At 53.5% G+C, this 14,408-nt stretch overlaps 1 protein-coding gene across 1 annotated transcript in view; it reads right to left on the bottom strand.

Moving 5' to 3' along the window:
• The window catches only part of drosha (drosha ribonuclease III), a 56,547-nt gene that overhangs the window by 35,081 nt on the left and 7,058 nt on the right, over nt 1-14,408 (bottom strand). The window contains exons 11-17 of the mRNA XM_076048985.1: nt 14,253-14,334; nt 13,924-14,001; nt 12,854-13,023; nt 11,272-11,396; nt 8,526-8,625; nt 6,409-6,516; nt 2,196-2,303 (exon numbers count right to left, since the gene is read on the bottom strand). Of these exons, the coding sequence (XP_075905100.1) occupies nt 2,196-2,303; nt 6,409-6,516; nt 8,526-8,625; nt 11,272-11,396; nt 12,854-13,023; nt 13,924-14,001; nt 14,253-14,334 (771 nt within the window). The remainder of the gene's footprint in view (nt 1-2,195; nt 2,304-6,408; nt 6,517-8,525; nt 8,626-11,271; nt 11,397-12,853; nt 13,024-13,923; nt 14,002-14,252; nt 14,335-14,408) is intronic.

The following is a 14,408-nucleotide window of genomic DNA, read 5'->3' as shown; positions in this document are numbered from 1 at the left end:
CAGCGGGGCTCAAAAGTGAGGAGTGGGGATGAAGCGGTGGGGGGGCCGAGCGAGCTGCAGGCCGCACCCCGCCACACACCCTCCCCCTACCCGCCAGCCCCGCCCCTCCACTTAAATGTTTAACAGTGGAGGATCCCAGAAATGAGCTCCAACAGGAAACAGTTGGGGGTGATGGGGGGGAGGGGGCACCTATTTCCCCAAAAATATTCCAACCCCCCCCCCCGCCCCAGGATGATGAGTGGGCTGCCTTCATCTCTGCTAACAAAAAATAAGGTCAAAGAAAAAGTGTTGGTGATGGAGGGAAATACATTCCCATTTAATGGGAGTACAGCTCATTACCTTTCACAGCCGCAGCAGCAGCAGAAACCCAGGGTGGGTGGGGGGGTTACAGACGGAGAGCAGGCAGAGCAGAGAACAGAACCGGCCCGGTCCGGACCTGCAGGGCGGCGTCAGGAGAAAGGCACACCTGAGCACCTCGTCGGGTCCGTCCACTAGGGGCCGGAGCTCAGGGTCGGAAAAAGAGGGCGGCAGTGGGAGCGACGGGTCTGGTCGCACTGCAGACCAAGGAGGAGGGGCTAAGCTCGCACAAGCCCCGCCCTCTCTAAGAACAAACAGTGGCTGTGCTTGATACTCGGTAGGAAGGTGAGGACACTGAAGCCATCCTGCAGGGGGAGCCGAGAGCAGCCCGAGGAAAAATGAAAGCACAGAGGCCTCCTCCTGCTCCTCCTCTTATTCTTTTTCTTCCTCTTCTCCTTCTTCATCTTTTTCTTCTTCTTCTTCTTTGTCTTGTTCTTCTTCTTCCTCCTCTTCCTTGCAGGCTGCAGTTCAGTGGGAGGCTGGGGGGCTGGAGGCAGGAGTCAGCGGAGGTACCCAGCCTCAAGTGATGCTGCCGACAGTCGACACGGCAACAACATCAGCATCATCGTCAGCGCCGCCCCCGCCCCCCCGCCCCCTTCATCTTCCTCCTCCTCCTCCTCCTCCTCCTCCTCCTCCGCCTCCTCCGCCTCCTCCTCCTCTCTTACTGCCGGGTCTCCAGCCGGAGCCGCGTGCTTCCCGCCGCCTGCGGCCATATTGAAGAGCTGTCATAGGCTGATACACTGCAAATCAATGCGCAGGAGCCTATTCGTGGTTAAAGAGGCGGCGGCAAAGGATGCATTAAGACTCGCTCAAGGCTCTTAAGCGCCCCAAGAATCTGACACGTCCATCAACTGTGGCGAGCCAAGGAGGAGGAGGAGGAGGAAGAAGGAAGAGTTGACCTGCAGCGAAGTGGTTTGACGGGGGAGCTTTACGTGGTGGCCACGCCCCCTTTGGAACTTGACTCATTAGAGTCCTTCATCCTCTCCCCGAAGACACACTTAGAAACCTCTGCAGAGTGTGTGTGTGTCTGCATTGCAGCACTGTCCTCTGATGGGGGCTCACGCTGATGCTGCTGCGTGCGTGTGCATGCATTTGTGTGTGTGTGTGTGTGTGTGTGTGGCTGTCAGCAGTCCAGCGCCACTGCTGCGTCTGAAATGGCCCGAGTCGGGGAGGCATCATTGCCACGGCTTCACAGCATCTCCATCTACTCTGCACGCACGCACACACACACACACAGACTCTCACACACACACACAGACACACACGCTCACACGCACACACACACTTTGTGGGCAGATTGCTTTGGACGGAACAGCTGCAGGAGGCCAATGGTGCTTGTTCAAACAGCCCCATCCCAGCGAGCCAGCGAGCGAGCGCTGACTCCAGGTCTGCCCGTCGCATCCTATTTGCCTCCGTCCCAGTGGGAGGGGCCACACCGAGCGGCTCGGTCGACTCATTAGAGCGGCAGCTACGACCACGGGGGCTCCGCTGGGGGGTCGGGAGGGGTGGGGTGGGGTGGGGGAGCAGGCAACCCGATTGGTCGGCCAAGAACCTCCCAGGCAGTCCAGAGGACTGGTAGCGATGGCTTTGGTTTGAATGTGCTCTCTCTCTCTCTCACTCTCTCTCATATTGATGCAACATGAATCTATTCTATCTGACTCGTCCAGTTGGTGTTAGCAGCTTATTAAATGTTCAATGTGATTTAAAAATGTAGCCACTTTCATTCCAGAGTTCTCAGTGTTTGGCAAACTGCTGTATTTTAGCAGGCGGGGATAATTTCTCCCTTTAAATTCACTCTGCTGACCCGTGCCAGCGGCTCGGCAGTGGGCGGTCCTCACCTGCAGGAGGCAGCGTTCCTTGAAGACGTAGCCGATGAGCTCGTCCAGGTGCATGAGGCACTGGTGGTAGCGGATGTGGTGGGTGAGGACGGGCAGCATCATGGCGTGCTGTGGTGGGAGACAAGAGGGGGGGGGGAGTCAACCAAGGAAAGAGAAGACACAATCTGAGAATCTGAAGCGGCTTGTTTCAGGAGGAGGAGGAAGAGGAGGAGGGGAGGAGGAGGGGAGAAGAAGAGGTAAAGGAGGGGTGAGAGGAGCAGGAGGAGGATGAAAGGGAGGAGAAAAAGGAGGAGAAAGAGAATGAGGGGCAGTAGAGGGGAAGCAGGAGCATAAAAATAAGTGGAGGAAGAGGAAGATAAAGAGAAGGAGAAAGAGGAGGAGGAGGAGGAGGAGGAGGAATTGATCGGCAGCAGAGACACCAAGTGATCACGAATCCAATCAGCAGAGGGAGAGGATGGGACCCGACCAATCAAAAGATGACAAATGTTGACATACTCACATTTGGACAGACACACGCACACACGCGCACGCACACACGGGCACGCACACGCACGCGCACACACACACACAGCATATATATATATATATATATATATATATATATATATATATATATACATATATATATATATATATATATATATATATACATATATATATATATATATAAATATATATAAATGAAAAGGTTGGAGCCACCAGGTCGTCTGCGGTCACAGAGCAGATCAATCTTTAGCGAGGCCGGTGGGCACATTAACGCCCCCCAGAGGGAGCAGGGAGGAAGTGGTGCATGTTTTAATTAGCGCGACACTGTGAAGGAAGAGGGGAAGGTAGGAGGGGTGAGATGGGGGAGGAGTAGTGTAACTGCGAGGCCCCCCTCTGGCCACGACAAGCAAGCACGGCGGAGGAGCCGTCGGTACCGGCGGCGACGACCCTCAGACCTCGTTAAGCAGCCAATTAACACCTGCGCAGCAGTGGACGGACGGACGGACGGACGGACGGACGACTGCGGTGCCCGACCTGCTCTGATGACAGCCGGGGTGACCAAGTGTGTGTGTGTGTGTGTGTGTGTGTGTGTGTGTGTGTGTGTGTGTGTGTGTGTGCTAGAATTGGTACAGAGGTAATTAAAAAGGTGGGGAAATGTGTATTTAGTGTCACTGCGGTGACGCCGGGCCAGTTTGGAAAATGTCTCACCCTCATTTTTTTTGTTCCCCTCCTTCTTTTCACTTTGGCTGAAACACTACAAGCATGAATTTGAAACATTTCCAATTAGAGTCGCGGCGCGGCCAGTTTGACGAAGCCAGGGGTGTCAGGGAGCGCAGATCCAGGCGTCCTGGTCCCGCCGAGTGGACGAGGGGAATAAATTGGAGGCAGCCGCTGATGTTTACTGATGTCACACACACACACACACACACACACACACACACACACACACACACACGCACACACACACACACAGAGGAGGGGGCGACGAGAGCCACTCCATGAAAAAGCCAAGGACACTATTAATTTTGGACAGTGCAAATATGCATATCCACCCACCCACCCACCACTACCACCCTCCTCTTCCTCCTCCACTGATCCATCCTGACACTTTTTGACTGTGAGTGGTTCCGTTGTGAGCCGTGGAGCCCAGAGTCGAGCTCGCAGGCACGCAAACAGACATTTGTACAAGGCAGGTGTGCGTCTTGCTCAGGGAAAGGGGAGGTCATTAACTATTATTAGCGACTGTTGTTATTTATTAACTTCAGATTACACCCTCATTGACATGGAAGGGTTACTTAAGAGTTTTTTGTCTTAGCAATTTGACATATTTTATGAACCATTTATTTTTTTTGTTTTTTAACCTCTTGGAATTAATAACATCGATTACAGATGAATAGTGGAACCAGGTGGGCCTGCATTCGAATAACCCTCACAGCAGCAGCAGCAGCAGCAGGGTCTCACTGCGCTCCAGAAGGAACCGCTTCCCCACGCCGACACCTGCGCAGTGGTGTGGTCAGACGTGTGCTTCCTCCCGCCAGCCCCTTACAGTGGACGCCGCATATCAAACAGTGTTTACGTTGGTTTAAGTTCCCCGGCTCACGACTGCCTGCTGGAAGGACACATGTACGTGTCCCGTCCTTTCGAGGACGGCATTTTTTTATTTTTTTATTTTAACGAGCAGCAAACTGGATGTTTACAGGTGTGATTTAATTGGCTGGTTGATGCACGTCCAAGGCTGGCGATGAATGAATAAACCCCAGCAGCAGCAGGCTGCCATCAATGTAGTGTCCTCGGCTCGGACCCAGTTTATCAGGGAGGAGGAGGAGGAGGAGGGTGGAAAACAAGCCACCATCACCTTGGAAAAAATAAAAAAAAACTGTGGTGGGCTCGTTGTGGCCTTCGGCGCCGCAGATGCAAAAAATAAAAAAAAAAAAGAGTTGAAACAAGAAGACGAGCGGGAGTAAAAACAGGTGAAATAAACAAGAGTCCTGCCTGGTCCTTAACGGAACCTTTCAAGTCCGACAACCTTGGTGTTGCCGAGCCTTGTGGGTAATGAGGGGGCGGATTCTCCTGTGAATAGAGCGCACCTGCACCCGCACACAGTCCTCAGAGGGCGGGGTCACTCCCTCCTGCGCTGCGCTCTGGCGTAGGCCGCCGCCGCCGCCGCCACCGCACCCGGCACGCTGGAAATTATTCATGAGCCAATTAGTCGCCGCAGTTACGGCTTGAAGCAAATATAATTGGGCGGCAATTAGGGACGGCGGCGGCTCCTTGGCCAGACCTTGCTGCGAGAGAGGTCCGCCTCGCCAGGCTGAGGCGCTCCGCCGCTCGCCGCCGGCCGCTCGGAGCAGTGGGCAGGTGGCGATCACAGGAGAAGACGCGGCAATTATTTCAGCTTTTTTCGTTCCGAGAGAAACAGGCCGCAAATAATCATTTTTAAGAAGCAGAAGAAGGAGAAGAAGAAGCGTAAAGTCTATTTAAAAAAAGCCCTGACAAATGTGCACCGGTGTGTTTCAGCCAAGCTGTGCTTCATGTCTCATTAGTGAGTGTGTGTGTGTGTGTGTGTGTGTGTGTGTGTGTGCGGTGCACACGTGGTTGCGCTCGAGGAGAAAACGGCTCAACGTTGTGCCGCTAACAAGCGTGTGGAGGGAGAGGAAGGTAAAGGAGACCATCTCCCACCACATGGCTGCAGTGTGATTCAGCAGTTAAAGGTCCCTTCCTGTGGGTGACACTGGACTGTTGGAGGGGGGTGGGGGGGGGCAACACACAACACAACACCAAATAGCTCCTAAAAATGCAGAATGTGAATTTTCCAGCAGCATCTGACAATTATTGCCCTTGTGTCTTGTGACTTTGGGAGACAATATATCATATTATAACATTATAATATTTTGGCTTTTTTTCTTCCAACCTCCTAGTTTGACTGTCACATGTCTAATTCCATACATTCCAACTTTCCTGGTTTTGTTCTAACGAAATCCTGAACCTTGAAAAATCTCTGATTCGTCTCCACGAAAAAGACCTCCAGTTCTGAAGACTGAGCCGCCATTCAATCCTTTAAACCAGGGCCAGAAATCCTCGAGGCTTTTATCCTGCAACATTTTCTTCAACCCAACTTCCCAACATGCACCACACACAGGCAACATCTTTTCCTGCCCCGGCCCGGCCCGGCCCGGCCCGGCCCGCTTCAGCTCGGTTCTCAGCCTCACTTTTAATATTTGATCGCTGGCTGCCGGGTGCAGTTCATGGTCTGGCTGCTGTTTTTAAGCGGCAAGGCTCTGAAGCCTTTAGAAAGCAGAATTCAGATGTCAAGGTGTCAGCGTTGATTATTAATTCATCTCTATAAATAAGTCAGTCGCAAAAACGCTGAGTGCTCTCTGGTTTGGTGCTTGTTAAAAGTGAAAGTTTGTCTGCGTTTTTGATCACGAGGTGAGTCCAGTTGTCACTCTCTCTTCCTCCATTAGCCCGTTGACTTTACCTCCGTATACACTGTTTTTTCTTTTTAATCAGTTCAATTTCTTTGTTTTCCACACAGGGGGAACAATTTCTTTCATCTTTGGACCTCCTTTAATAACTCCGTTGTTATTTATTTGACTTTGTGTCTCGCTACCTCCTGATCGTCTGCAGTAACGGTGCTCAGGTGTGTTAGGATGTCCAGGTGTGTGTGACGGTGCTCAGGTGTGTGTTAGGATGTTCAGGTGTGCACTGTGGCAGCGGCCGCTGTTACCTGACAGACGTCGGAGCGGATGCCGGTCTTCCAGAAGCCCTGGCTGCTGAGCTCCACCGTCACCTCGCGACGCATCGTGTTCTTCTGACGGATCTTCTGAAGAGCTTCCTGCCGACACACACACACACACACACAGAAGACAGGCTGTCAATTATTGATCAGGGCTGGTGTGAGGCCTTCGGGGACGGGACTGTTTTCTCCCACTTCCACTGCAGCGACGGGCTCATGCAATAGGTTGAAACACACACACACACACACACACACACACACACACACACACACACACGCACACACGCACACAGTGTGCAGCCACAGACTGCAAACAACAGGGGGAAAGTGACAGCTCTGCAGGTTTTGGCTAATTGAGGTTGTATGCTGGGGTGGGATTTGCTGGGGGAGTCGGTGGTGGTGGTGGTGGTGGTGACGGCGGCCCCCGGTGGACCGGAGGACTGAGGCAACCTGGCTGCCCATTAGGAACCCCCGGACAGGAAGCCTGGAGGGCTGGAGGCACCTCCATCAGTGGCAAACAGGTGGAGGAGGAAGAAGGGGAGGAGGAGGAGTGGCGTGCACACACACACGCACACACGCACGCACACACTCACTGTGTTCATGTCATCCTGTCAGCAAACAACTGGCCATGCAGAGACTGCGGGGGGGGCTACAAATAACAAACTCAGACAGGAGACATATCGACTGGTGTGGGGGGGGGTATGTGGGCGGGGGTTGCACCTCCTCCGACGAGCGGCGCTCGACTCGACTCAATGTGCCGCAGCGAGATGCTTATCGAGCGGCGGCCGAGTTCCGCCGCCGTGATCCGCCTAAAATTGGAACGCCGGGAATTTTTTTTTTTTTCTTCCCCGACTCGCCGAGGAAAAATAAGAACAACAAAGGCATGAATAAATAATGCCATCCCACTTTGAACTGCGCATCAAAGTGAGACAGAGAGCTCCGTGCACGCACACACACACGCACACAAGCATGGATATTAGTGCAAAGGAATGTTTGCGTGGCCAGTCAGGAGCTGCACATCACAGTCCAGGCAGACTGATGTGTAAACGGGATAATGTGGTGGGGGTGGGGACCGGGGGGAGGGGGGGGGGGAGTTCAACGCCACTGCTGAACTTCCTAACGAGGCCGGTGGAGGACGGCTGGAGCTGCAGCCGAGTCGCGGCACGTCTGACTTTTCCAGCCGCAGTTCTTCAGCCGACCTCGTCGCTCGCTGCTGTTTGTGACGGTGCAGAGGGTCGACGTCTGCAGACCAAGGAATAAAACATCTGCTGCTCTAAATAATTCATCCCCAGGACCTTCAGTGGTCACTGAGTCGACCGCCGCTTGGTTCGTGGGGAACGTAGAGGATTTTAAAGTGGCCCAAAACCATTTAATGTAATTCGAAAGTAAACGCCGCCATATGTTGTGAAGTGCTGCCGGCTGATTCCAGCGACTCTGCCCGACTTCACCGAGGACATTGCAGCAATTTCAGCAAACAGCCAAATACAATCATCTTTATTCTCTACGGAAAAAAAACTTTATCGATCCTCTGAGTGTCTGCAAACAGCAGAGCAGCAGCTAAAGCTGGTAAGGGTGGTGGGGGGGGGGGGGGGGGGGGGCCACTGCATGGAGGAATCGTGGAGCTCTGAACCCGTATGAGGCGAAGCGACGGAGACGAAGAGCTGAAGGTCGAGTTCACCGGCAGACTCTCGGCTGGACGGACGCTTGTTCAGATCACATTCAGTCACAGCTAACGAGCTTCTCTCAAATCACTTCTTCAACTTTGTTCAGTCGCAGGAGGTTTTGATCTCTGCTGTCAGAGGTGGAAGGCGATTGGAGAAGAAGATTTGAATGGAAAAGGAATTGGCAAACGTAAAGAGGTGCAGAGGTGTTCAAGGCCTCATTGGTCTTTTTTGTCAAGTGCTCGATACAAACAAAGTATGAAAAACCCAACCGTCCCCGAGTGCAGGGTGAGTGATGACAGGACGTGCCGCCACAGAGGACGGTTGGATTCTGCTGGTGAGTCTCCAGCTATTAGCTGACTTTCCAAACACTGCAGCACTGCTCAACTCCCAGGCCGCTCGCTCTCTCACTCTCTATCGCACTCTCTCTCTCACTCACTCACTCACCTCTCTCTGCGTCAGCTTCTGCTTGTCAATCTGCTTGACCTTGGGGCTGTTAGCCAGCAGGTGGCGGAGTTTCACGTAGCTCTTCCACAGTTTCTGGTACCTGCAGACGGTAAATAAGGAGGCATCAGGCCGGCGGGGGTCCGCTGCTAAACCACCTCCACCCCCCAAACCCCCCCCCCCCCACCCACCCCACACACACACACACACACACACACACACACACACACACACCCAGTACTGCTGCAAAGGCATCAATATTTCACGTCCCGCTAGCTTGATATTAAATATAATTGAACAGTTGCCTGCAGCCGTTATTGCGTTAGCCGCATTGTGTGTGAGGGCGTCATTTCCCCCCCCAAAAAAAGTGTCCATATCCATGTGTGTGTGTGTGTGTGTGTGAGAGAGAGAGGGGGAGGGGTCAGGAATTCTTATTGTCTTTGCTCCGGCTTCCATCTGAAAAGAGGAGCCGGCGGCAAGGTGACTTGTGACTCTTCGCCGCCGCCGCTGACCGCCTCCCCTCCCCTCCTCCCTCCTCCCACCTCTCCTCTCTCTCTCTCTCTCCCTCGCTCTCACTTTTCAATCAGAGCTACTGATTGATGCACCGAGGGCCTGGTGTGACCGTTCTGCTCCCATTCAAGGGACTTTCTCCTCATTTACCCAGAGTTATTCAATTATGACTGGTGGGGGGCGGGAGAGGAGAAATGAAGAGAGGGAGTGCAGGGAGGTGGTGATGGGGGTGAGGAGGGGTGAGGAAGGGTGAGGGGGGGAGGGAGGGCTTTACTGTGGAATAGAAGAATTATAGAGCTTTAATAGTGGGGACTTCATTAGAGTGAGAGAGAGAGAGCAGGGAGTGATGCTGGCTTTACCGCCTCCATTATCCACTGGCAGCCACCGAGTGAGAGAGAGAGAGAGAGATGGTGTGGGGGGGCTGGTCCTCGGTCGTCTCCGCTGACCTTTCCACCGATACGCTGAGAGCTTCCAGGGGAAGCATCACGGCAGCGGCAGAGGCTCTCGCCACGGCTGCCTCTCTCTCTCTCTCCCTTTCTCTCCCTCTCTCTCTCTCTGCCTCCCTCTCCCTCTCCCTCTCTCTACACTTTCATACCGTCCCGCCGGCTAGCAGCTCTTCTGAAGCAGCGTTGGCTTCTCTCTCCAGAAGGAGCCAGAGGTGTTGGTCCTCTTGCTGGATGGACCCAGCTCGCTCTCTCGCCAGCTACCCCAGAGTTCACAGCGTGTGTGTTTTCACTGACGGCTGCTTTTCTTCTGGCTGGACTGCTGGTTCCGTCTTCAACAGGTGCAAACAAGGGCCGGGGAGACGATTCCATCGGTCTCACCAGAACGCCGGAAGTCATCAAACACGAATGACCTTTGACCCCGGCCTTAACGCCAGGGACTGACCATCTCGTGGCCTCCCTCGTCCAGCAGGAACAAAAAGCAGAGTTTCCATCCTCCTGTGTTTCCTGCACCCATCCTCCTCCTCCTCCTCCTCCTCCTCCTCCCACTTCTCTTCTCCTCTCAGTGGCATCGCCGCCGCCGCCGCTGCAGCAATCAACAGCGACTCCTGCCCTCTCTACACGCATCATTAGCGGCGGTGGGGAAAATCCTCTCTCCGCCGGTCTCTCGCCGCTCGTTCCGGCGCCGGCTAATGATGTCCCAGTCCGTCCATAAATTTGTCGTTTGTCTGTCGCTTTGAGAACTTTGACACGGAGGCGGCGGCGGCGCAGGCCGGGGGAATGAAAGAGCCTCGGATCAGCGCGCCGGGCGGCTAAAACGGAGTGGCGGGGGAGCAAGGGAGGGGGCATCAGACGCAGGAACCTGACGGATCTTCACGCCGCCACCACCGCCACCGTCATCCTGCTTTTTGCATCGTCCGTTCAGCCTCCTTTGACGGGAGATCGAAGGCCAACAGGGCGGAACGCCCGGTCGTAATGTCTCTCTTTTTTTTTCCAATGAGGGATGTTGGTCCATGAGTTCCCATCATCCTTTGCGCTCATGCCTGATCGTTCAGATTGAGAGCGGAGGGAGGTGTGAAGTGTTGTCAAATTTCAGTTTTCCAGCACGTCTTCCCAGAGTGATTCCACCTCACATCCACTTCAACCAACCTGTGGATGGTGAAACTAAACACCTTCAATGTTCCATCAGCAGGTTGTGGCCTCAAGAGTCACGAGAGAGGAGGAGAAGGAAGAGGAGGAGGAAAGAGGAAGAAGGAGGGAGGTGAAGGGGCATAAGGAAGCAGAAGGAGGAGGACAACAAGGAGGAGGGATGAGGAGGAAGGATGGAGAAGGAAGGTGGAGGAGGAGGAAAAAGGAGGAAGGAGGGAGAAGGAGGAGGAAGGAGAAGGGAGGAGGCGGTGGCCTCCTCTTCACACGATCCGTCGCACTCTTCTCGCTTTTAAGGTAATTATGCGGCGGCACATTACAGTATTCCCCGCTGCCGCAACAGCGGCGGCAGTGCCGCCGCCTACGTTATCTGTACGGAGGTGGCGGCGGGCAAATGTATCATTGGGGAAGGAAAAAAAAAAAAGAAGAAGAAGGAGGTGGAGGAGGAGGAGGAGGAGGACGGGGACCCGTGACGACGCATGAGGAAAATGTCACGGCGCTCATCTTTTCATCCTTCCATCTCCTCCTTGTCTTCTATCGCAGCATCGTCCCGGGGGAAGGGGGGGGCTGATGGAGGACAGGAAGGATGTGTGTGTGTGTGTGTGTGTGTGTGTGTGTGTGTGTGTGTGTGTGTGTGTGTGAGATCCTACTGAGGGTCTCCGGCGTAGCTGAGCTGAGCAGGTCGGATGCCAAAATGCACGATGATGGGGAAGGTGATGACGTCTGGGTTGAACTGCTCCCGGTCCAGCTGGTCGATGCGCACTGAGCTGGGTTTCTGCCAGGGTGTGGGGGGGTACAAGACCACAACAACAAGTCAGTCGGCGTTCAATCAAACAGGCCAACCAGTAGCTGGATAGCAAAATAAAGATGAGCGGCAGCGGCGACGGGGACGGGGAGGACGTCAGGCGGTGGAGCCGCTCCTGACAAGCAACACGTCCTCGGACCGCTCAGATCACAGGCAGGATGAGGGCAGCAGGGGGGCGTGAGTGGGGCGCGACAGATGGCCCGAGGCCGGCGCTCACCTTGACATTAGCCGCCACCGCCGCCGCCTGCATATAAACTTTGATTTGGAAGAGCACGAGGTCAACGGCAGACAAGGCTGATTCTGCCCTTGAAGCAACATAATCAGGATTGATTGGACTGATGGGAGGCTTCATGATTACACACACACACACACACACACACACACACACACACACACACACACACACACACACACACACACACACACACAGCGTCCACCTAAACATGTGGCGGACGGCGAGTCACAGGCTGCTGGTTTCAGCGAGGCGCCGCAGAGGTTGGCGACATTGGTGCCGCGCAGGGAAATAATCACCCGAGCGTGACATGTCTGATTAGCATCAGGGCGCTTCATTTGGTGAGCGCGCGCGCGTGTGTGTGTGTGTGTGTGTGTGTGAAAATTGTGCACGCACAACCTTGGCATCACATCACATCGGGCGCAAAAGGACAGCGAGAGGACGTTGAACTGACGAGAGCGAAGCAAGAACTGAAACTGAACTGAAGGTTGAGAAAACATTTGGCTCCTCCAGCAGAAACTTGAAGGTCCTGTTTGCTGCTCAGGTGATTTCATTTCTCGAGCTCACCGCCGCTAGCTGCGTTTCTATGACAGTTCTTCGCAAAATAGAAGCGATATTCACACAAAATTTCGAGAGAGGACAATTGTGACTTGCAGGTGCGGTTAGGGTTTGAATACTTGATGAATTCCTTTGAGAATTCTGAGCCGATCATCGGATGGATTTCAATAACAACAACACGCTCGTTAATAAATATTCATCTTTGTACGTCACTAACGGATCAACTTAAAGGGGCGGAGCGACGATGAAAGCTTTGTCCAGCAGCGACTCTGTTGCTTTTCAGAACCTTACCCAACCCAATTATCCCAATTTCAGAGCAGCACAAATCCATTTTTTTCCCTCCTGGACATTAATCAAATCTGAGAGCAGAAATGTCTTTTAATCATTAGCTAATCAAACCTGCTGGCCGCCAGCAGGACTAACAACCACCACCAGAGGTTACACAATCAAACAGCCCTCGACACACACTGGCGTCCAGCTGGAGGCCACGCCCCTCCCGCCGCCACTCTGCTGGCCTTTAGAGGCAGCAGAGGGATGGAGGGACGGATGTGTGGTGGTCAGTGAGTGTGAGTGTGTGTGTGTGTGTGTGTGTGTGTGTGTGTGTGTGTGTGTGTGTGTGTGTGACAGGAGAACCCACCATTCCCGGGTTGGTGACGATCATGCCCTTGCACTCCTCAGCGTACTTCTGCCACTCCAGCTCCTCCCACTGCAGCATGTCGGCGATCTCCTCCTCGGGGACCAGCGGCTTGCTGCTGCGCAGCAGGTAGAGCAACACCTGGTGCATGGACAGCACCTCCTTCCCGCCGTCTGCCACCACAAAAAAATATATATAAATGTAAATATAAAAAACTAACAGACTGGGCACGCCGCCGAGCTTCCTGCAGGTGTGACGCCATGTGATTAAAAAGGACACGCCCCGACACTTCACCCTCATCAACAAGGGAGGAGGCGTTCAAAGACTGGCAGACTGTGCAGGACAGCGGCAGCTTCAACACCAGGCCAAAGGTCTGGCAGATTCAATCAGCAGCAGTCGGCCCCATAACAGAGGAAAGAGACTCCTTTATGTTGCGCCACTGTGCTTCACAAAGCACGCAGGCTTGAACGCGGGCAGTCTGTGATGTCACAAAGGGCAATGACACCTCTCTCTCTCTCTTTCCTTCTCTTTCAAGCGCCAACAAAACACTTTGAATGACACTGGAAATGCAGAAAATAGAGAAAAAAACCAACAAAATGACACTGCTGAATCACCGATTCCCTCAGTGATTCAGTCACCGATTGGCTCAGTGATTCAGTCACCGATTGGCTCAGCGATTCAGTCCTGGAGACACATTAAAAGCTGAATAAAGGCGTTGTGGCGCTCCATGCTGCTCCTCTGCACCTCCTCCAGCCATCTCTTGTCTTGGATCATGTCGGTGGCCGTGTTGGGTGTTTTTCGTGTTGGGTTGGTCGGTGAGAGGGGCCGAGCGCACGACCAGAGACTGTCTTGAAAAAGCAGGCAGGAGGCTGAGCAGAAAGGACTGGAGCGCTGCAGCAGCAGCAGCAGCAGCAGGGTACCACAGTGCACCAGCGCCACCCTGTGTCTCCACAGTGAACAGCATGCACTCCCTGCACCGCATCGCAGCCAAGATGATTTCAGCATCAGTTCTAAAGCTCACAATTTAACTTTTTCAAAACAGCAGATTTGAGGGAGACAAACAGAATCCTTACCAGGTAGGAATCTGACAAAGCGCGGCATGAAGTGGAACTGAGGGCATCCAGAGGCCTGGTTCTCACATTCTGAAGGACCTGGTGAGGACAGAGAGCGCAGGAGGAGATCACCCCTTCAAAATAAAACCTCTGCAACATCTTTTCCATCTCAGATCTCATCAAAACTCCTCAGTCATTCCAAAACGTGCTTTAAATCATCCGTATGCAGGATTGAATATCAACTGAACAACACAAAGCAGAAATATTCATTAACTGAGTCGGTTTGACAGGGTTGTGTTCATGTTCTTCAAGAAATGCACTGCAAACTTTGATCCTGGACATCATCGCACCTGTCAGGTTCCAGTCGTACAGCTCCAGAACGTCCTGGAACAGGTAGGAGGAGAACAGCTCCAGGCCTCGCACGCAGTAGTTCTGCACACACACACACACACACACACACACACACACACACACACACACACACACACACACACACACACAAGGAA

Source organism: Nelusetta ayraudi, unplaced genomic scaffold, assembly GCF_046127955.1.
Source record: "Nelusetta ayraudi isolate G7.1 ecotype Tasmania unplaced genomic scaffold, CSIRO-AGI_Nayr_v1 ptg000110l, whole genome shotgun sequence".
NCBI lineage: Eukaryota > Metazoa > Chordata > Actinopteri > Tetraodontiformes > Monacanthidae > Nelusetta > Nelusetta ayraudi.
Note: the sequence above shows the minus strand (reverse complement) of the source record. Positions and strands in the feature narration are given on the sequence as shown.